The sequence below is a fragment of the Heterodontus francisci genome, chromosome 2 (assembly GCF_036365525.1).
Source record: "Heterodontus francisci isolate sHetFra1 chromosome 2, sHetFra1.hap1, whole genome shotgun sequence".
Classification (NCBI taxonomy): domain Eukaryota; kingdom Metazoa; phylum Chordata; class Chondrichthyes; order Heterodontiformes; family Heterodontidae; genus Heterodontus; species Heterodontus francisci.
In genome coordinates this window covers 206270690-206292755 of record NC_090372.1, presented here as the reverse complement: position 1 = coordinate 206292755, position 22066 = coordinate 206270690, and the positions used below count along the sequence as shown (strand labels likewise).

At 44.0% G+C, this 22066-nt stretch overlaps 1 protein-coding gene across 1 annotated transcript in view; it reads left to right on the top strand.

Moving 5' to 3' along the window:
• The first annotated feature begins 13631 nt into the window (after positions 1-13631).
• The window catches only part of scn5lab (sodium channel, voltage gated, type V-like, alpha b), a 371240-nt gene continuing 362805 nt past the window's right edge, over positions 13632-22066 (top strand). Inside the window, exons 1-2 of the mRNA XM_068015187.1 lie at positions 13632-13895; positions 17734-17852. Coding sequence (XP_067871288.1) covers positions 13632-13895; positions 17734-17852 — 383 coding nt within the window. The remainder of the gene's footprint in view (positions 13896-17733; positions 17853-22066) is intronic.

The window sequence follows — 22066 nt, the reverse complement described above, 5'->3', positions numbered from 1 at the left end:
TGCTTTTATTTCAGTGATCTCTGGTGCTGGTTTCTCCGATTTTGAGTGAACTGAATGGAAGGAAACAGTGCAAGCGAGCACAAACTTTCTCTCATGGTGTTTTATAGTTGCATGAGGTTGCATTTTACCAGGCCTCTGGAGACAGGCTGGGAGGTGGGAACAGGGGGCTCATAAATTGGCAGTGGAAGGTGTCGGGAGGGGCGCCCAATGTCTCTGCACCGCCACATGATATTACCAGTGGCGGGAAACTCAGCGGCGCGGCGACCCATCGAGCTGCCAATTAAGCCAATTAAGTGGCCTATTATCAATCTCTTTCTGCCCCGGCTGGCATTTTACCGTTAAACCCTGGCGGCCTCCCAGTGAGTTCCCGGCTGGGGGGGCCCTTGTTTATGGCAGCTCCATGGCCTATGGAGGGGCCTGCCAGCAGCAATGGCCGTCCCGTGGTTACGGCACTGCTGCTGGAAGGGGCCACACCCCACACCACCCCTACCAACAATCGCCAGGGCCTGCCTGCCTTAAAAAACTTACCTCGCCTTTGAGGGTGCCTCCGTGTTGAGGCACCCTCTTTTCCTTCCTTCAGCCGCAGCAGCGGGCTCATCTCACGGTGGTGCTGCCAAGACTGGCGTGCTGCTGGCAGCTCTGGGAGGCGGGGTGCCATCCTCAACTGGATGGCAGTCCCGGTGGTGGCCTGTTCATTGGCCGTCGCTGGTAAAATGCTGCCCCTCCCGCGGAGGATCGGGTACCGCTTGCGGTCCCGGTGGTGGGACTACTTACCTGCTGAAAAAACTCCGGCTACTCTCTCTCCACTTCATCTGGATTGTATAGCATGACAGATGTAATTACTCTTGAAATGTGTTTACTTCACCTGTCCATCTAACAGTGCTGTTAGAAGCCAAATATCTCAAGCATTGATGATTCATAGTTGTTATAATATTTATGGCTGTCATGATAATCAATATCATTAAAACCGTGAGCAGCAATCTATTACAATGTATTACTAATAGTACACAACACGAAACAGATAATCAAAGTTCTGCCAGAAATTACATCCATTTGCAGGTCCTCAAGATAGAAGTCAGCCTACGACTATGAAAAATTGTGACACATTCAGTATCTTATCTTACACGTCCTGGAATCTTTGATTATACAAATCGATCTCTGTTTAAGCACTCTGTGCCAAGGTTAAGTGGCAAAGATTTTGTCTGAATACAAATAGTTCTAAAGGGGGTGAATTGGAATGTAGCTGCTGGGTTCTGACAGCAGTCTGCTGAGAACCGCTCACACAGAGCAGGGAAGTTCTCCCCACAGGTGTTCTGGCTGATATTGATCCCTCAAGCAACATTGCTTTTGGGGGAAAGAAAACATGTTATTTAGTCATTATTGTGTTACGGCCAGGTGAGAAAGAGGTCTAGGGGTTCCCTTGCAGCCTTGGAGTCATAGAGACATAGAGTTAAACAGCACAGAAACAGGCCCTTCGGCCCATCGACCTTCACCTGGTCTTACCGTAACAGGGTTTAATTTTAAACACACCATGTTTTTAGCTCCCCCTTGGTGAATCCTTGTTCACCGCTTTCCAATTATAAGGCAAAAAAAACCAGCACAAACAGGCTTTCTTAGGTTTAAAGAAGAAAAGTTGAAATTTATTAAACTTAAACTCTAATTCGGTTAATGCCTATGGATACACAACGCGCCCACGCTGGCATGCATACGTGGTACACACATGCAAATAGAGACAGAAACGAGCAGAAGAAAAAATAAAGTGGAAAAGTTTGAGGCAATATCTGAAGAGTTGCTCTTCGAGCTCACTGTAAAGTCCTTGATTGTAGGTAGATCTTGCTTTTCATTGGGGCCCAGTATTCTTCTTGAACCTTGTTTGCTGTAGGAGACTTTTCTCTCTTAGGGTTCATGTGAATTCAGAGGCTTGTGAGAAAGAGATGGAAGCAGGCAGGAGAGATCTTCTCAGCCCAGAAGCAAACAGACACTCTGCCCAAACTGTTTGTACCAATTCAGGTTGCCCAGCAGGTTAGTCATGTGACTAGCTGGTTTGACCATGTCCATTTGTGTATTCGGCCATCATAGCAGTCAAACTGGAATGCGAGCTTCCCCACCTTCAACGTCTGGTGATCAAAAGTCCATTGTAGGTTGAATGTCAGGGAATGGCTGCTTTGTCCTTCCAATCACCTTTTCCAGCCATGGCTGATCTGTTTAACAAGTCCTTTCCTCACTCCAGTAATAATATAAAATCAATGTTCATGACAAAACTAATGAGCCTTATTCTTGACAGGTGAGGGGCCTGGCATAACAATTGCATTGCTGTTTGTGGGGTCTAGCTGTGCTCAAAATAAAAGAAAATAAAAGAAAAACTTGCATATTTATATAGTGCCTTTCATAACCACATGACATCCCAAAGCCCTTTGCAGCCAATGAAGGTACATTGGCTGCTGCATTTCCTACATCACAACAATGACTACACTTCATTGGCTGTAAAGCATTTTGAAAGGTGCTATATTAATGTAAGTTCTTCTCTTTCCTCAGACACCAAACGCAGTCAGCTGAGGTGACTGGGAGTTTTAGGTGTTCATTAGCTGGGTTGAGGGGCCTGAACAGCTCAAAATTGACAGCTGCTGAACCCACAGAATAAAATTCCAGAGTGGAAGGTGAAATCCTGCTTTTGCAAACACATTTTTGGGTTTTGATTAGACTTCCAGCATCCGCAGTCTTTTGGTTTCTGTTTATTTTATTAATATTTTATTCCCTCCCCCGCAAGGGACTGCTTTTAAAATAAGTTTATTGAATCCAACCGCACGGCATAGGAAAGAAAAGCAAATTGCTGCAGATGCTGGAAATCTGAAATAAAATAGAAAATGCTAGAAAACGCTCAGCAGCTCACACAATATTCATGGAGAATGAAAAAGAGAGTTACCGCCTCGGTACGATTTGCATAGCACCTTTACTGTTGTTAAAGATCCCAAGGGAGAGAATTCCAGAGCTTAGGATCTTAGCGGTTGAAGGCTCGGCCGCCAATGGTATAGCAATGAAAATCATGACTGTTCAATAGGCTAGAATTGGAGAAGCACAAGGACCTGAGTGGGTTGTAGTGCTGGAGGAGGTTGCAGATCGAGGGAAGGGTGCAGCTGTGGAGAGGGATTTGAAAATAAGTATGTGAATTTTAAAATTGAGACATTACCAGAGCAGGAGCCAGTGTAGGTGAACAAGATCATGAGTGGCCAGTGAGATGGGCTTTCTGTGATTTAGGATATGGGGAGCAGAGCTTTGGATGAGCTCAGGTTTACGGAGGGTAGATTGTGGGAGACTGGCCGGTGGTGTGTTGGAACGGTCAAGTCTAGAGATAACAAAGGCATGGGTGAGGGTTTCAGCAGCAGATGAGCTGAGCAGAATTCTGGGGAAATTCATCAACAAACAAGGGAATTTCAAAGAACGGAAGTATGCATAAAAAAATGTAAACATAAAAAATGTTTTGCAGCTATTCCATCGTGTGAAAAATCAACAGGTGACCCATAGCATTTAAAATCTCCAGGAACGACCACTGCGTTTAGGCAGGATTCAGTAAAATGGACCAAAAACAGAAACCTGTTAGTAAGGACAGAGAGAACCAGGTAAGATGTTACATGTCAATTGGAAGGACATAGCATAGGATGCAGCATGAGTTGGTGATCAATGGAGAAATCATGCAAGGTGGAAGAAATGTAATAGCTAACAGAGACCAATGAAACATCATCGATTCAACAGTGTAAGGAGTTAACAGAAGTCTGAATGAAAGTTACATGGAGTGACTTGGGTTGTTGTCCTTAGAGCAAAGAAGGTTGAGAGGAGATTTAATAGACGTGTTCAAACTCATGAATGGTTCTGATAGAGCCAATAGAGAGAAACTCTTTTCAGTTGCAGAAGGGTCGGTAACCAAAGGGCACAGATTTAAGTTGATTGTCGGAAGAACCAGAGGTGACATAAAGAAATGTTTCTTTACAAAGCAAGTTGTTGTTGTTGCTGGAATGCACAGTCTGAAAGGGAGGTGGAAGAAAATTCATTAGCAACAACTCAAAGAGAATTGGATAAATATTGAAAAACATAAATTTACAGGGCAATGGGGTAAGAGAGGGTTTGACTGTGAAAGAAGTTTCAGAAGGGAAACGTTATATAATCCAACACGACTCCAACCATATTTTGTAATTTAGTGACTTGGGTATGCTATTACTTTGGCAGTGGAAAAAAGCCCAAATGTTGATTTATGGGAGAATGGAGCTTCAACATTGTGTTGTAGTGCCAGATAGACAGAAATTGTTACAAGGTTGTGCAACAGCCTTTCTTGGTACCATTGGGAACTGTACAGACCATGTAGCAGATCTGTTGAAGCAAGGTGTATGTCTGTGAGTCCTTTTTTTGATAGAGGAGAGAGACAGAATCAGAATTATCGGGCTGAAATCTCAGTGTGAGGTAATAAAAAACTTGTTCGTGCATTATTTTGGCCCCAACCCATTTATGTGTTTGTTATGTTTTATTCCAGAAAGCCAGTTGGTGTAAGATAGAACTGAAGCCAATCTTTAATTTATTTACAGAGTTGTGCATTACAAGCATACACCTCCTAACCCAACAACCACAGTTTTAGTCACTATTTATAGGGTTCTCAAGTGAATGTTCAGTTCATGCCCACCACCTGCATACAATTAGACAAAATCCATATGCAATTGACAGTTACTAACAATATTTGGTCAAGCTTTATATCACAAGTTGCAGTATGTAAGGAGCATGTTAACTGGTGTAGGTCCACTTTATGTGGAATGGAGTTATGAAGGACGATTTTAACCCTGTCTGCCTGACAGTGAAAGGTCTTCACATTGCCAGCACTCACTGTTTTCTTCACAATTTATTGGTTTTGCACTATTTTAAACTATTGCTTCAATTAACATGATTCTTTGAGATTGAATAGAGCAAGAGAGAGGAATTCTCTCTCTTTATTTCTCTTTCTCTGTCCCTTCTATCCTGAATCGAGCCCACTAAAAATAGCGCAAGATCAGCAAACTGCTAAGGCAATAATTGCCTGTTCCTGATTGCCCTCGAGGAGATGGTGATGAGCTGTCTTCTTGAACCGCTGCAGTCCATGTGATGAAGGTACTCCCCACAGTGTCGTTAGGTAGGGAGTTCCAGGATTTTGACCCAGCGATGATGAAGGAACGGAGATGCATGTCCAAGTTGGGTTGGAGTGTGACTTGAAGGTGATGGTGTTCCCATGTGCTCACTGCCCTTGGCCAGCTAGCGGTCGCGGTTTTGGGAGGTGTTGTCAAAGAAGGTGAGTTGCTGTATTACATCCTTTAGATGGTACACACCAAAGCCACATGCTGCTGGTGGATAGGCCTTAGAGAGTTAGGAAGTTGAGCCACTCGCTGTAGAATACCCACAATATGATAGGACCTGGTTCCTAAAAGGTACCATGAGCAGGATCGAAGAGATGCTCCAACTGGCAGAACTTGTCTACATAAATTGGAATCTGGCATTTCTCCAACCTCTTCCAAAAAAACCACACAGTGATATTTTTAACTTGGGTTCAACGCAATGTGATTGGGATTCTTTGAATCCAACAAAAATTCTTGTAAGGGCAAACCCTGCCCTGAACTTCTTGGCATGCCATGCCAGCCTGTGAGCTTCAAGATTGCTCACCCTTAGTGTTTATAAATACACACTTTAAATGACTGTGCTCTGAGAGGAACCGTAAGAGAGTCAAGCTTGAGAGAGACTGTTGGCTATTCCTCAGGTGGGATTTAGATTGGCAGTGCACTTTGTAAAGGCAAAAGGGTGTGTTGTGTGTTTTTGCAAGGGGTGGGAAGGAATGGGTGAAGAGGGATATTAGACAGGCATTCAGTAAAGTCAACAATGCACTCCCTACGCCAGAGCCCGAATAATCTGATCGTGACTGGCATCATTTAAATATCTCCGTGGCTTTCTCAGCGCATTGAGCATAATGCACTGGGAGAACAACAAAGATGTTGGCAGCGGGTTTTCCATGGCACTGCAAGCATTACTGCCCCAGTGATGTAACTATGTGACTTGTATGTGTCTTTTAAGGGACTGCGAAATAAACTTTATAATGTTTACTTTCACCACTAGTAAGTGTATTTCCCTAAACAGAAGACAGCAGGTTCCTGGACCTGGAGGGGTGTATCAGTTGTGGAATGTAGAACATGCTGCTACTTCTAGAGTATCGACATTTGGAGGGAGAATGTCCCAAGGTGCTTCACAAGAGCAATTGTTAAAACAAAAATTTGACACCGAGCCTCATAAGGAGATAATAGGACAAGCAAGCAAAAACTTGGTCAAAGACGAGTTTTAGGGAGCATTTAAAAGGAGGTGAGAGAGGTAGCGAGGCAGAGTGACCTAGCGAGGGAATTCCAGAGCTTAAGGCCCAGGCAGCTGAAGGCACAGTCAGCAATGACAGAGTAATGAAAATCAATGTGCAAGAGGCCAGAATTAGAGGGACGCAGATATCTCGGAGGGTTGTGGGGCTGGAGGAGATTACAGAGATAGAGAGGGAGGAGGCCACGGAGGGATTTGAAAACAAGGACGAGAATTTTAAAATTGAAGCCTTGCCACACAGGGAGTCAATGTGAACAGATGAGCGGGAAGGTTAAAAAGCAGCTCCTCATAATGCAAGCAGAGATTTATTTGGAAGGAAAATGCTGACTTTTCAGGAACCAATACTTAAAAAAAGCACTAACTTCACTATCTACAGAGCAATCTCTTCCAAACGTCTCTCCAAATTCTTTGATTGGGATCAGTACCCCTACCCCCGATATACCACACCGGAACATTGCTTCCCTTGTAAAGAACAACTCAGTGAGGAATGTCCAGAGAGATGTGCTGGTGCATATAGATGTCTTACATCCAGTGGCCACACACCAGATATCACACTTCAGATTCACAGTTCAAAATGTCACATACTTTGTTACATCGATAAAAACAATCTTTTAAAAAATGAACAGTGTCATTGTTCTGAAGTTTGAAATTCAGAAGAAAGCTTCTCTCTGGTGCCTTACAGGTGTGTACACTTGCTTGAGTTGCCTTTGTGTCAGTCCTAGCTCAGTGTCACCATTGCCTCTGAATCAGCAGGTTGTGGGGGGTCAAGACTCACTCTAGGACCTGAGCATAAAAATCTAGGCTGACCCTTCGGTGGCAGTACTGGAGCAATCTGTCAGATGTGCTGTCGTCTGAATGAGATGCTAAACTGAGGCTCTGTCTGCCCTCTCAGGTGGATGTAAAAGATCTCATAACATTATTTCAAGGAGAACAGTGGAGTTCTCCCTGGTGTCCTGGCCAGCATTTATCCCACAACCAACATAACTAAAAACAGATTATCTGGTCATTATCTCATTGCTGTTTGTGGGAGCTTGCTGTGTGCAAATTGGCTCTCGTGTTTCCTACATTACAACAGGAATCACGCTTCAGAAAGTACTTAATTAGCTGTAAAGCGCCTTTGAACAGCCTGTGGTTGAGAAGGCGCTACACAAATGCAGTTGTTTCTATTTTTGTACCGCAGATTACATCATGGGCTTCAAATGCCTCATGAAGGCCTTTAGAACATAGAACATAGAACATTACAGCGCAGTACAGGCCCTTCAGCCCTCGATGTTGCGCCGACCTGTGAAACCATCTGACCTACACTATTCCATTTTCATCCATATGTCTATCCAATGACCACTTAAATGCCCTTAAAGTTGGCGAGTCTACTACTGTTGCAGGCAGGGCGTTCCACGCCCCTACTACTCTCTGTGTAAAGAAACTACCTCTGACATCTGTCCTATATCTATCACCCCTCAACTTAAAGCTATGTCCCCTCGTGTTTGCCATCACCATCCGAGGAAAAAGGCTCTCACTATCCACCCTATCCAACCCTCTGATTATCTTATATGTCTCTATTAAGTCACCTCTTCTCCTCCTTCTCTCTAACGAAAACAACCTCAAGTCCCTCAGCCTTTCCTCGTAAGACCTTCCCTCCATACCAGGCAACATCCTAGTAAATCTCCTCTGCAGCTTTTCCAAAGCTTCCACATCCTTCCTATAATGCGGTGACCAGAACTGCACGCAATACTCCAGGTGCGGCCGCACCAGAGTTCTGTACAGCTGCAGCATGACCTCGTGGCTCCTAAACTCGATCCCCCTACTAATAAAAGCTAACACACCATATGCCTTCTTAACAGCTCTATTAACCTGGGTGGCAACTTTCAGGGATTTATGTACCTGGACACCAAGATCTCTCTGCTCATCTACACTACCAAGAATCTTCCCATTAGCCCAGTATTCTGCAATCCTGTTACTCCTTCCGGAGTGAATCACCTCACACTTTTCCGCATTAAACTCCATTTGCCATCTCTCAGCCCAGCTCTGCAGCCTATCTATGTCCCTCTGTACCCTACAACATCCTTCGGCACTATCCACAACTCCACCGACCTTCGTGTCATCCACAAATTTACTAACCCACCCTTCTACACCCTCATCCAGGTCATTTATAAAAATGACAAACAGCAGTGGCCCCAAAACAGATCCTTGCGGTACACCACTAGAAACTATACTCCAGGATGAACATTTACCATCAACCACCACCCTCTGTCTTCTTTCAGCTAGCCAATTTCTGATCCAAAGCACTAATTCACCTTCAATTCCATACTTCTGTATTTTCTGCAATAGCCTACCGTGGGGAACTTTATCAAACGTCTTACTGAAATCCATATACACCACATCCACTGCTTTACCTTCATCCACCTGTTTGGTCACCTTGTCAAAAAACTCAATAAGGTTTGTGAGGCACGACCTACCCTTCACAAAACCGTGCTGACTATCGCTAATGAACTTATTCTTTTCAAGATGATTATAAATCCTATCTCTTATAACCTTTTCCAACATTTTACCCACAACCGAAGTAAGGCTCACAGGTCATTTGACATGCAGTTAATTGTACTTCACTTTCCCGGCTGCTGGAAATGCTCAGGAATATTGCCACCTTTCACCAAGCCCAAAAATGGACTGGATCATAGTGAGATTGCAGGTGGAGTTTGGATAAATGAAATTGTTAAAAATTCTAACTACTAGTTGCTGTGCAAAGAGTTTGGTGTCTGATTTACATTTTCAGGTGTTTTTAAAAGTCCCACACAATAATCAGACTGCCCTGAAAATAAAGCATCAACAACATGCAATTTTGTAGAATCCTTAATGTAAAACACATCCCAAAGCACTTTATAGGAGTGTTATCAGACAAACATTGACACTGAGACACATCAGGAGATACTGGACTGGTGACCAAAAGCTTGGTCCAAGAGGTAGGTTTTAAGGAACGTCTTAAAGGAGGAGAGAGAGAGATAGTGAGGCAGAGAGATTTATGGAGGGAATTCCAGAGCTTGGGGCCCAGGCAGCTGAAGGCGGCAATGTGGAGGCAAAGGAAATCGGGGATGCTCAAGAGGCCAGAATTGGAGAAGCACAGAGATCTTGGAGAGTTGTAGGACTGGAGGAGATGACAGAGTTGGTGAGGGGTGAGACCATGGAGTGATTATGAAAACGAAGATGAGGAGTTGAAAATTGGGTCATTGTGGGACCTTGAGCCAGTGTGGGTCAGTGAGCACAGGGGTGATGGGTGAACTGGACTTGATGTGAGTTAGGAAACAGGTAGCAGAGTTCAGGATAAGCTCAAGTTTATGGAGGGTGCAAGATGGAGGCCGCCCAGGAGAGCATTGGAATATTGAGTGTAATGGTAACGAAGCTTTAAATACGTGCCTGACACTAATCAGCAACAAATGCCTAATACACTTCTGTGTGTAGATTTTGTGGAAACTGTTTGTCCCCTTAAGGAACACAGAATGGCACAAGATCTGTCAGGTCATTTTAGACCATCAAGCCAACTCCAAATTTGAAAAATATAAAATTGGGTTAGACTAATTTTCAGGCATCCCTGGCGGCCGCCTGAAACAGGGTCCCTCAAATATGTACATGAGAGGCCTATTGTCTTCACAACATGAGGAACGGGTCAGACATTGAGCTGCAAAGCTTCTCCTGGGGTCTATATTGCCAGCGAGGCAAATGTTTCAATTTTCCAGCTGCCTGTGGAGGTGGCAGAAGCTTGCACAAGAAATATGGAGCTTGGCGGGTGCCCATGCAACTTGATCTATTTTCAAGCCTCTACTGATTCCATTCTACAATGGCTTGCAGAGAGATTAGAGCGAATAAGCTGGAGAGTTTTGGGGTACATGGGGGTTAAATATGCCCCCCCCTCCCCTTGACATATTCTCCTACCAGTGGGAAATTGACCAATTAATGCCACCCCACCCCTCCTCAGTGAAGCAGCCAGGCCGATTTGGAGAACTAACTGCCAGAGGGAGGAAGAGTCTGCGGAATCTGCCCATCTCCTGCTTGAATCTGTAGAGCCCAATCTGTTTGCACTTTGAAACACCGGCAGATTATCTGCAGCATTTGGAATCCCTGCTGTAGATTCCTTGCCACTTTCTAAATGGCAATCTGTTCATTCCTCTACTGCTCATCTGAGGAAGCCAGTTTAACATCTCATTTAACAGGAATTTATCTCGTCACATATTATACCCATCTGTAAAAAACAAATTCTGATTAACTTTAAGGAAGGAGTCTCACCACTTTAAAATATTATTTCATTACAAAGGATTACAATGAACTCGATCATTTGTCTGTTTGTCATATTTCCATTAATTTAAAGTAAAAATATTATTTTTTGAACTGTTTGCTTCCCAATAAACTTACAAGCTAATGTGACTGCGCTGATTTCCCCACTGACTGTTCTCATGTGTCAGAAGGTTTTGGTTTTAGGCCCCATGCCGGGGATTTGAGTCTCTAGCCTTCTGCTCCCAGTGTAGTACTGAGGGAGTGCTGCACTGTTGGAGGTGTCAAATATTGGGTGAGACTTTAAACCAAGGCCCCGTCTGTCCTCTCAGGTGGATATAAAAGATCACATGACACTATTTCAAAGAAAAACAGGGGAGTCCTCCCTGGTGTCCTGGCCAATATTTATCCCCCAACCAATACCTAAAATGAACAGATTATCTGGTCATCATCATATTGCTGCTTGTGGGAGATTGCTGTGCGCAAATTGGCCGTTGCATTTCCTACATTAAAAAAGAGACTATATTTCAAAGGTACTTCATTGGCTGTAGAGCACTTTGAGACATCCTGAGGTCGTTAAAGGTGCTATATAAATGCAAGGCTTGACTTTTTTTTTTCCTTTTTTACTCCATCATACCTCAGGAATCTTCTCTAGCTATTGTGATCTTCTTCATCCAGGTTCTCCTCTCAGTCTTACTCATTGCTCACTCTCTCCAGTGCATCATTGGAAACTGATCTCTCAGTCACTATACCTTTGTAAATATCTCCTAAAACCACTTGACTTGCTACCTCACCCTCTTCTTTCAAAGTCCGGCTGAAATCTAAGTTCACCTTTCTTCATGTTCTTTTTTAATCCTCCTCATTTCCTGTACGTTATCTCCTCTGTGAAGCTTTATGAGATGCTCTTTGAGACTTTGGATGTTCTATCAAAACAAGTTATAGTTGAAAAGAATCTGGGCTGAATTTTCTCGTGGGTGTCAGGAGCCATATGTGGGTTCCGAGCCCATGCTTGTCGTCAAGGCGCCCACTGGCGCAACTGTAAGTGAAGCAGGCTCTGAATTAGCTGCCTCTGCGTTTGCCATCAAATTAAGGATGGCAGGTGGGTTCCCGAGGCAGGAGGCCCAATGAGAGACAGATGGAGTGCCACCGGGAGAGATGGAGAGTGCTGAGGCAAAAAGACAAGAGTGAGGACACCTCAAAATTGGAGGCCTTCTCGGAAGCCTACTGAAAATGTAAAATTGAAGCAGGCTCACAGCTGTTAGGGCCATTGGTATGGAGAGGAAACCCCTCCACAGGAATGGTTTTGATGCGAGTGTGGCCTTCTCATACTCGTTGCACATTTGTTGGGCCAGTGAGAGGAAGCACCGATGGCTCTCCAGCCTGCCACCAGGAGGCTACCTCCTAGTTGCTGCTGGCCTGTGGACTCAGCGGGAGGAGGGGGTGGGGTGCGGGGTTGGTCCGACGCTGGGAAAATGCCGGTGGGTTCTGAAAGGGGCCCTTAGGTGGGGCCTTAGTTGGCCGAATTGGCTTCACGGAGCGGGTGGCCAATTCCTATGGGAACTTGCCCCTGGGAAACTCTCCCTAGGCAGGGTAGCTGTCCCGACGTACAAATATCTGAATTTCCCTGCCCCCACCCACCTCCGAACTGCCTCTGCTTCCACAAAATTCAGCCCACTGTGTTCATGAATAAATGTTTGGCCCGCCACCTTCATTTATTTGGGGAGGAAACAGAGCAGGGAATGGCATGTACCATTTGCACCATGTGGCCATTATACACAATTTATACAGTATGCTATAAAAAGACTTGTGGCATTCTCCTTTTTGACTAATGTTATTTCCTCTGGAGGAAGGAAGGCTGAAGGGGAAACTAAGGGGGAATTTTATACTCGTGGCGAGGGTCTTGACATTGGGGGAAACCAACACCGAGATCCCCGTGTCCCCTCTTCAATGGAAGGGCTGTCGAATTCCACCCTAAATGTTAGTCTTTACAATAATGAAAGGTGTCGATAAAGTTGAAGTGAACAAGCATTGGACAAATATCATTGGGTAGAAGGACAGAATTTAAAATTATTGACCAAAGTTAGAGATTTAAGAAATTCCTCAGAGAAGGCAGTTGTTTCAAGGTCTCTTGGCATCTTCAAAACAAATTGGATCATTTTCTATTTCCACCTCCGTAACATCACCCAACGTGGCCCCCGTCTCAGCCCATCTGTTTCTGAAACCCTCATTCATACCTTTGTCACCTCTAGACTTGACTTTCCACATTCCCACATTCTTCCATCTGTAAACTTGAGCTCATCCAAAACTCTGCTGCCTGAATCCAAGCTTGCACCAAATCCCATTCCCCTATCACCCTCGCTGACCTACATTGGCTCCCGGTCAAGCAACATTTTGATTTTTGCTGCCTACAATCTCCTCCAGCCCCACAACCCTCCGAGATAACTGCGCTGCTCTAATTCTGGCCTCTTGTACATCCCTGATTTTAGTCACGGTTGGTGGCCATGCCTTCAGTTGCCTCGGCCTCAAGCTCTGGAATACCCTCCCTATACCTCTCCACCTCACTTTCCTCTTTTAAGACACTCCTTCAAACCTACCTCTTTGACTAAGATTCTGGCCATCTGAGCTAATATCTCCTTTTGTGGTTTGCTGTCATACTCTCTTTATAATGTTCCTGTGAAGTGCCTTGGGACATTTCATTACGTTAAAGGCGCTATATAATATAAGTTGTTGTTGTTGGATGGCGGAGAAGACATTATCAACACTGCTTGAGTTTTTTTACAGGGGAAATATGAGAAAGAGCTTCATACTCCTTAAAGTAGTGGATTGACAGGGGGTGTGGGAGGACTTGGCAGATCAAATGGTCTTACTCTCGATTTGGACATTTGTGTGTTGTATAACATGGTGTTAGCTGTTTACTGATTTTATTTCCTTACTTTTGTTTTGTACAGATAATCATTTCCATTACTGGGGAGTAAAAGCTAGTCAAGAAGGTGCAGGATGAAAAGATGGCACTCCTGCTCGTACCGTCAGGTCCCCACTACTTGCGTCGGTTCACTCGCGAATCCCTGGCTGCTATTGAGAGGCGGATCGCTGAGGAACAGGCAAGTAGTGCCAGGAAAGATCACAAAGAGGAGAGTGAGGAGGAAAAACCCAGTCCTCATGTTGACCTGGAAGCAGGAAAACAGCTGCCACTCATCTACGGTGATGTCCCATCACAACTCATTGGACAGCCCTTGGAGGACCTCGACACGTTCTACAACAACAGGAAGGTAGGTAGCAAAAAGCAAATAAAAAAACGCGGTGAGTATTGAGAGCACTCGGGCAGCAAGGTGGGACTGACAGCAAGCAGAGTCTATTTTACAACAGAGTCCATTTACTCAGAAAACAGCAGAGTCTATTTAAACAGAGTCTCAGTGAACTACAGCAAACAGCGCTCATGACCGAAACTACAGCAAAGTCATCAGAAAAATGCAGTGAGTAGAGGATAGTTTCATCATACAAATTATGTCCCTAAAATCAATCCCAGTCACTTGCAGCTGTTCTGCCTTTAGGTGTGATTAAGGGGGCAATTACCCAACCATCTCTATTCTGGTTGGACTTGCACTATATGCAGCCACTAAAATAATGATGCATTTTTGGGAAACCACTGTGGGCATAGTGATTATACAGGCATGGTTTGGTAATGGCCACCTCTCACACTGGAGCATCACAATAATGATCTGTACTTTTAGCAAATACATTGTTCTGTTTAATGTGGCTGCCATTTTAGTCCAAATCCTGTGACTGTTCTCGTTTGGGTTTTTTTTGGGGAGGGGAAAAAAAAACATTTCAGGCATGATCCAGAACGCAGGGGTCACTTTGCTGCATTTAAATTAAACTGAAGGAGAGAGTCGGCAGTGTGTGGCTATATGCTGGAAACAGCTTAACGTTTCCGTAACTCATGGCTGGAATTGCCAAATCCAGTTGGATGCAGTCCTGGAGCTTTTATTTATGGCAGCTCACCTCCCACTGCTCGACACCCACCATTGCATGCCCAACACACCCATCCTCGGCACGCACTATATTACCAAGCCAACTGGAAGGGAATGGACTCAATAGTGGATGCTTCTTAATTGTCAAACAGCCTTTCTTCTTCCCAACTCCTGTATTACTGTAGCTAACAAACCAAAGTGTTGAAAGAGAATGACAAAAAATACCACAATTTTTTTAATACTCCTATGAATTCCCTCCTAAGTTGCTCACTGCAGTGTTCCGGATATTAATCTTCAATTCCAGGACAAATCTGGAGGGTTGGCAACCTTGCTCACAGCCGTGCATTGTTCTTGTCAAGCATACTCGGTACAGCTGATGGTATGTGTAAAGCATGCTCACTTGGAACAGACCCATGTTGCTCCTGGTATGGGAGTGCAGTGGGTGACCTTCCTCCCTTGTTTGTCCATGAAAATGTCTGAGGTGATTGTTTTCTCTCTCAGTGCCCGACGTATGCTGGCTGCTTGCTGAAATGAATTACAGTGTTTTCAACAGAGCAAAAAAAAAGTGCTGTAGATCAGATGACTTCTGGTGGGACTAACCCAGTTAGGGTTGGCAGAATTGAGTGCCAGACTGATTGTTGCCTCACAGAGAACGACAACAGCAACCACCAACATTTGCCCTTATATAATCAAAAATCAAAAAAAAAGCTACTTGTTCTGAGAACCCAGCCATAAAACTCCGACTTGCTTAGCCTTTTCCGTTTCCCGGAACCTGACTTCGATGCTCCGACCTCATGGGAACACTGGAAATTTCAGCTCCTGCCAGCAAGACCTTATAGCAAGCAAGCCGCTCTCAATTATCTCTTTGCAAAGAGTGTTAATTATCGTTAACCATCAGTCTGCAAACTGTGAACAGTAGTTCAATACTCTTTGTGGCTGTTCTGATGCATTTGAAAATGATCTCTTACCATGTCCTTCAGGATCCCAAGTTAAAAGGTGGACTTGGATTTTGTTAAATATTGCAACAGTGACAAGTATCTCAGCACTTTGGTGTTGAAGGCTGACATGTATTAGATTTATTAAGAGTGCTGCATTCTATAAAACTTCAGTGAACCGATTGCTGCTTTCAATTTATTCTTTGCTTCCCTTTTTCCAACACTAGGTTATAAAAAAGGTGCCGCTTGCCAAAGTTTAAAATAATGATAGGGCGACATTGTTGACAACATCTGTGCCCTCCCAGGCAGCATTACTTCTGATTTGGCCTTTTTGGTTCAGAAACTGCGGCCCGTACAGTTCATAATGGGAAATGGAATTCCATGGCCCAGTGAATGGGAGGTGTTTAGGCAAGGCAGTGTAGGTAACATTGAGCAGCTGAGTGCAAGCAGTGTGCAGACACTGGTCATTTGCTGATGAATATCCCCAGCAATCCCCCCACCCCTCACCCCCCACCCCCATTTATGGAAACAAAAACTAACATGGCATTATATTCTATTTGAAATATTACCAAAGGAATTGCATTTAATCAGTGGCTGCAGCTAGCTTAGATGCCCAGGTTTCCTGTGTTTCTGGAGATCAGTTTTTGGCTACCTCTCGTGGAAAGATGGGGTAGGCCTGATAACTGAGTGACAGTCCGGCTCACACGTCCGATGCTTTTCAGCTAGGTTTGGAAAGACTATTTTCCCCTTCCCTTTCAGAATGGATGGAAAGGCGGGACATTGCACTCTGTTCATGCACAAGGCGATAAGGAACACTTGGGCGAGATTTCGCAAAATTCTGCCCGGTGACACTTTAGCCCCTTCCGAAGGATGTGCAAAGGAAAAATATATTGTGGTTCATCTACCTGTTCTAGAACTTGCTGGAGTCAGTGTTCCATCTATGTCAGAATCAACAATCAATATCAAGTGACACAGGGGCTGTACCATCTGCTACACCCGAGCTCCTTCCATCACCTACAGAATAAAACGTACTTACTGAAAACTGATTGAGGATCTGGGTTCAGTGAGGTGGACGTCCCTGCCTTTTCACCTCATATTCTTGGGATATGGGCATTGCTGGCAAGTCCAGCATTTATTGCCCATCCCTAGTTGCCCTGAGAAGGTGGTAGTGGCCCAGTTTTTGTGCAACTGAGTGGCTTACCAGGCCACTTCCGAGGGCTTTTAAGCATTAACCACATTGGCATGGGACAGGAGTCACATAGAGGCCAGACTGGGTAGTACGGCAGGTGTCCTAAAGGACATTCACGAATCATTTGGGTTTTTATGGCAACCCAAAGGCTTCATGCTCATCAATAGTACCTTTTTATTTTTTAAACTGAATTCAAACTCTCAGACTGTCATGGTGGGATTTGAATTCATGTTCCTTGCATTGTTAGTCCAGGCCTCTGGATTACTAGTCCCAGTAAAACACTGCCGTGCCCTGCTCAGAGTGATAGAATGAAGGACTCCTTTCACTGTTGGCTTGTAAAGGTGCAATGTAAAATCAGTCCATGCAGCCTCACTCACTGTCCTAGTCAGCAAAAGTCAACATGGAAAAACTGTCCAAAAATGCTGGCACAAATTGGAACCCAAAAGGACACAAGGTGATGTAGGAAACAAGTAGGTAGCGCTGTGTTGTCTTGGGCTTTGTGTTTGGGATGATTGTCAGGCCCAGTAAAGAGAGTGGTTACGGCCCATGCTATACCTGATGTGAGTACTTGGTGAGCTGGTGACGGATTGGAATCCTGAGTCAGCACACAATGCACCACGGAAACTTTAAATAACTTGCCCTTATGCACTTTTGACACTGAGGAAAACAGATAGCATGAGTCTGATTTTCTGTGTTTTCTGGAAGGCTGAATATAAGGAGTGCGACTAGCTAAATTTCTCCTGTAGTGAGCCTGCATGGACTTGGCGGGCCGAATGGCCTTTTTCTGTGCTGTAACCATTCTATGATTTGACGAATATAAGCACATGGTGCCACCCAGTGTCACACAGTGTCACATGATATCAATGTCACATACTATCATAGTGTCACACTGACATACTATATCACATCATGAGATAGATGGTTAAGTCTGTAAAGCTGCTGCTGTTTTTATTGTCTATGCACTGTGTTAATTACACTGTCATTTGTTTACCCCAATGTCTATCTCTTTCAGACATTCATAGTACTCAACAAAGGGAAGACCATCTTCCGTTTTAGTGCCACACCTGCATTGTACCTACTGACTCCTTTTCACCATATTAGAAGGATAGCTATTAAAATTTTAGTACATTCATATCCTTTTACTGATTCAATATTGCAGTAAATTAGGCTAATCCTATTAAAATCCATTGTATATCTCTGGACTGGGCTCTGCAATGGACTTGTACTGATGTTTCTTTACGCAGAGAGTAGTAGGGGCGTGGAACGCCCTGCCTGCAACAGTAGTAGACTCGCCAACTTTAAGGGCATTTAAGTGGTCATTGGATAGACATATGGATGTAAATGGAATAGTGTAGGTCAGATGATCGGCGCAACATCGAGGGCCGAAGGGCCTGTACTGCGCTGTAATATTCTAATTCTAATTCTAATGTGTCAAATGGATTGGAGAGGGAGCTGTTGGCCATCATTGTATAGGCGCATTGTAAGTGGCATCCTCCTTACCCTAGTTTAGATTAGCAGGTGATAACCTAAATGGTAAGATGCTCAAAGGAGTAAAGGGACAGAGTAATCCAGGATCATTAAAAGCTGCAGTGCAGGTGAGAAAGAAAACGCCCATCAAAGGCTGAATAAGATTCCATGCTTTGCAGAGGTATTGAATACAGAAACAAGGCAGTGATGGTAAATCTGTACAAGATAATGTTTAGGCCACAGTTGAAGTACCATGGGCCATCATGGAGATCCCAATTGCAAAAAGGCTATTGGAACTATGGAAAAACTAGTGAAACTAATTCAGCAGCAGGAGAGGATATAGCTCTGATGTGAGGCTTGAAAAACAAGGGCTGTATTCAATGGCAGCAAGTAGTTCAAAGAAATCAAATTAAAGTGTTCAAAGTTTCTAAAGGGTTTGAGAGGGTAAATACTGAATGATTACTTCCATTGATCAATGAATGGCACAGGAGGGGGATATCAATTCAGAATTAGTATGAGAAGCATAAAGGGAGAATGTTAGGGATCATAATTTCATGAATAGGGAATATTTCATCATAAGCATTTATTAAGGAGGGTGGAGAAAGACCAGGGGAATGAGATTAATGAACAGCTGTGATGTGGAACCAGCACAATGGGCTGAATGGCCTCCTTTCTGTTGATTCCTGTCATTCTGGGCACCATGGAGGCGAATCACTTCCGCCTCATTGATCAACTGTTTACCTCAGCTGTTTCTTGTCCTAATATATCCAAGGGTTGATGAAATGAAATACTGAGCTGGAACTTGTTTAATGTGCTGATCTTCGTGTGGGCCAAGAGGTTTACCTCCCGCCACCAGTACTGCATTTTGATTGGCTGTTGGCAATGCCTTGACACCTAATACTTTCAGTGGTGTTCACTGGCTGCCTGTTTTCCTGGTAATCACAGGCCAAAGGAACCTTGAGAAAATCACAGTGACTATGTCACAAATGTCTTCGATGTTCTTAGAAGTGAATTGCAGAAAAGGGCGGACTATCCCAAAAGCTGATGCCCCCTATGGAGAGGGGGGTGTAAGTGCATTGCTTGCTTTGTTTTACAAACTCATTCAGACCAGAAGGGCCCAGACTCAATGATGGCCACTGTTGACTTAGCTGATCTCAGCCAGAGCTTCACCTTTGACCTCAAAGTAGAGGACTAAGGAGGGGAAAAATCAGCTATGGTGCCATCTCCCTCCCTGACTCCTGCTAGCTAGTGAGTGAGTCCCTACTTGAAAGTGAGCATGTGCACGCACTGGATTAGGATAGGATTTTGCTTGGCAGTGATATCATCAGTGATTGATACTCAGTATCTAAGGCCAGGATGTCCACTTGGCCAAGATCATCAGTGAACTATCGTCACCAGGGAGAGAGTGACTCAGCAAGACTTAGCATCATCAGAAGAGGGGGCAGAAGGGAAGGGAAGACTGTGATTTTTTAAAAAAGGAATTAAAAGTGCAAATCCTTAATCAAAACAATCTGAGCTTCTGTCAAGCATTATGGAACTACTGCCATGGCAGCCTTGAGATTCTTGGGTTGTGGAGGGGGGGTGGGGGGCACATAATTGGGTAGGATTTTGTGAAACGTCTCCAAAATTGTGTTCTCTGATTACTGACCACCTTGCCAGTGGAAATAGTTTCTTATTTACTCTATCAAAATCCCTCATAATTTTCAACCCAATTAAATCTCCTCTTAACCTCCTCTGCTCTAAGGAGGACAGCCCCAGTTACATACGAGCATACAAATTAGGAGCAGGAGTAGGCCACTCGGCCCCTCGAGCCTGCTCTGCCATTCAATAAGGTCATGGCTGAACTGATTACTCCACATTCCCACCTACCCCCGATAACCTTTCACCCCCTTGCTTATCAAGAATCTATCTACCTCTGCCTTAAAAATATTCAAGGACTCTGCTTCTACCGCCTTTTGAGGAAGAGAGTTCCAAAGACCCACAACCCTCTGAGAGAAAAACTTTCTCCTCATCTCTGTCTTAAATGTGTGATCCCTTATTTTTAAACAGTGACCCTTAGTTCTAGATTCTCCCACAAGGGGAAACATCCTTTCCACATCCACCCTGTCAAGACCCCTCAGGATATTATATGTTTCAATCAAGTCATCTCTTACTCTTCTAAATTCCAGTGGATACAAGCCGAGCCTGTCCGATCTTTCCTCATAAGATAGCCTGCCCATTCCAGGTATTAGTCTATTAAACCTTCTCTGAACTGCTTCCAATGCATTTACATCCTTCCTTAAATAGGGAGGCCAATACTGTACACAGTACTCCAGATGTGATCTCACTAATGTCCTGTATAGCTGAAGCATAACCTGCCTACTTTTGTATTCAATTCCCCTCGCAATAAACAATAACATTCTATTAGCTTTTCTAATTACATGCTGTACCTGCAAAATAACCTTTTGCGATTCATGCACCAGGACACCCAGATCCCCCTGCATCTCAGAGCTCTGCAATCTCTCACCATTTAGATAATAAGCTTTTTTAAAAATTCTTCCTATCAAAATGGACAATTTCACATTTTTCCACATTATACTCCATTTGCCAGATCTTTGCCCACTCACTTAACCTATCTATATCACTTTGTAGCCTCCTTATGTCCTTTCACAACTTACTTTCCTACCTATCTTTGTGTCATCAGCAAATTTAGCAACCATACCTTTGGGCCCTTCATCCAAGTCATTTATATAAATTGTACAAAGTTGAAACCCCAGCACAGATCCCTGTGGCACACCACTCATTACATCTTGCCAACCAGAAAATGACCCATTTATTCCTACTCTCGGTTTCCTGTTAGCTAGCCAATCTTCTATCCATGCCAAGATGTTACCCCCTACACCATGAGCTTTTATTTTTTGCAATAATCTTTGATCTGGCGTCTTATCAATGCCTTCTGGAAATCTAAGTACAATACATCCACCGGTTCCCCTTCATCCACAGCACATGTAAGTCCCTCAAAGAACTCCAATAAATTGGTTAAACATGATTTCCCTTTCACAAAACCATGTTGACTCTGCCTGTTTACCTTCAATTACCAGTTTCTCTAGTCTCTCCACGTAACTGAAGTTTCTCCTCCCTGTTACCATTCTAGTAATTCTCCTCTGTGGCCTCTCCTAGGCCTTGACATCCTTCCCAAAGTGTTGTACTACAGCTGAGGCCTAACTGACGATTGATATAAGTTTAGCCCAACTTCCTTGCTTGAGAACACACTATTGATTTGGTTGCAATTTGTCACTCACTGTGAGATAGCCGCTGTTGTTTTCTGTGTGAACACGATCACCTTTAGTAGCGATCTTATGAAGGACTTTATTATCCTTTTGCAACTCATGCAATCCCAATAATGGGAGCCTGCAGCTGGCGAGAGCTTTCAAATCTCGAGGTTTTTTTTAGATATATATTAAAATATATTTTCATTAAAAAGAAACACAGATCAGTGAAAAGCCGTAACCTAATATTGAGGTTCAGCTCCTATTTGCAAACATCTGGGCCCTTTTTGTTTCAGTCCCATTTCCAGGCATCTATTATTCTATATATAACTCATTGAAGGTCAACTAGTGAGGCTGAGCCTTTCCCATGTATATGATGATAAAAGCTGGTGAAATAGCAGAATGTAATCACCTTTCCTTTCATTATCCCTTTAGTTTTTTCTCCTCCTCTCCCGAAGGCTCGGATTCATGCTGCTATTGATAACTGTGGCTGGAGCTGTTTCAGAAGGTGTCATATCACATGACCATCCACCTCCAAACCTCTCCCTCCCCCCCACCTCCACATTCCCACCATTGGCCGCACAAAATGCCCATGCTCATAAGAACACCAATCGGGAAGCAAACAGTCTC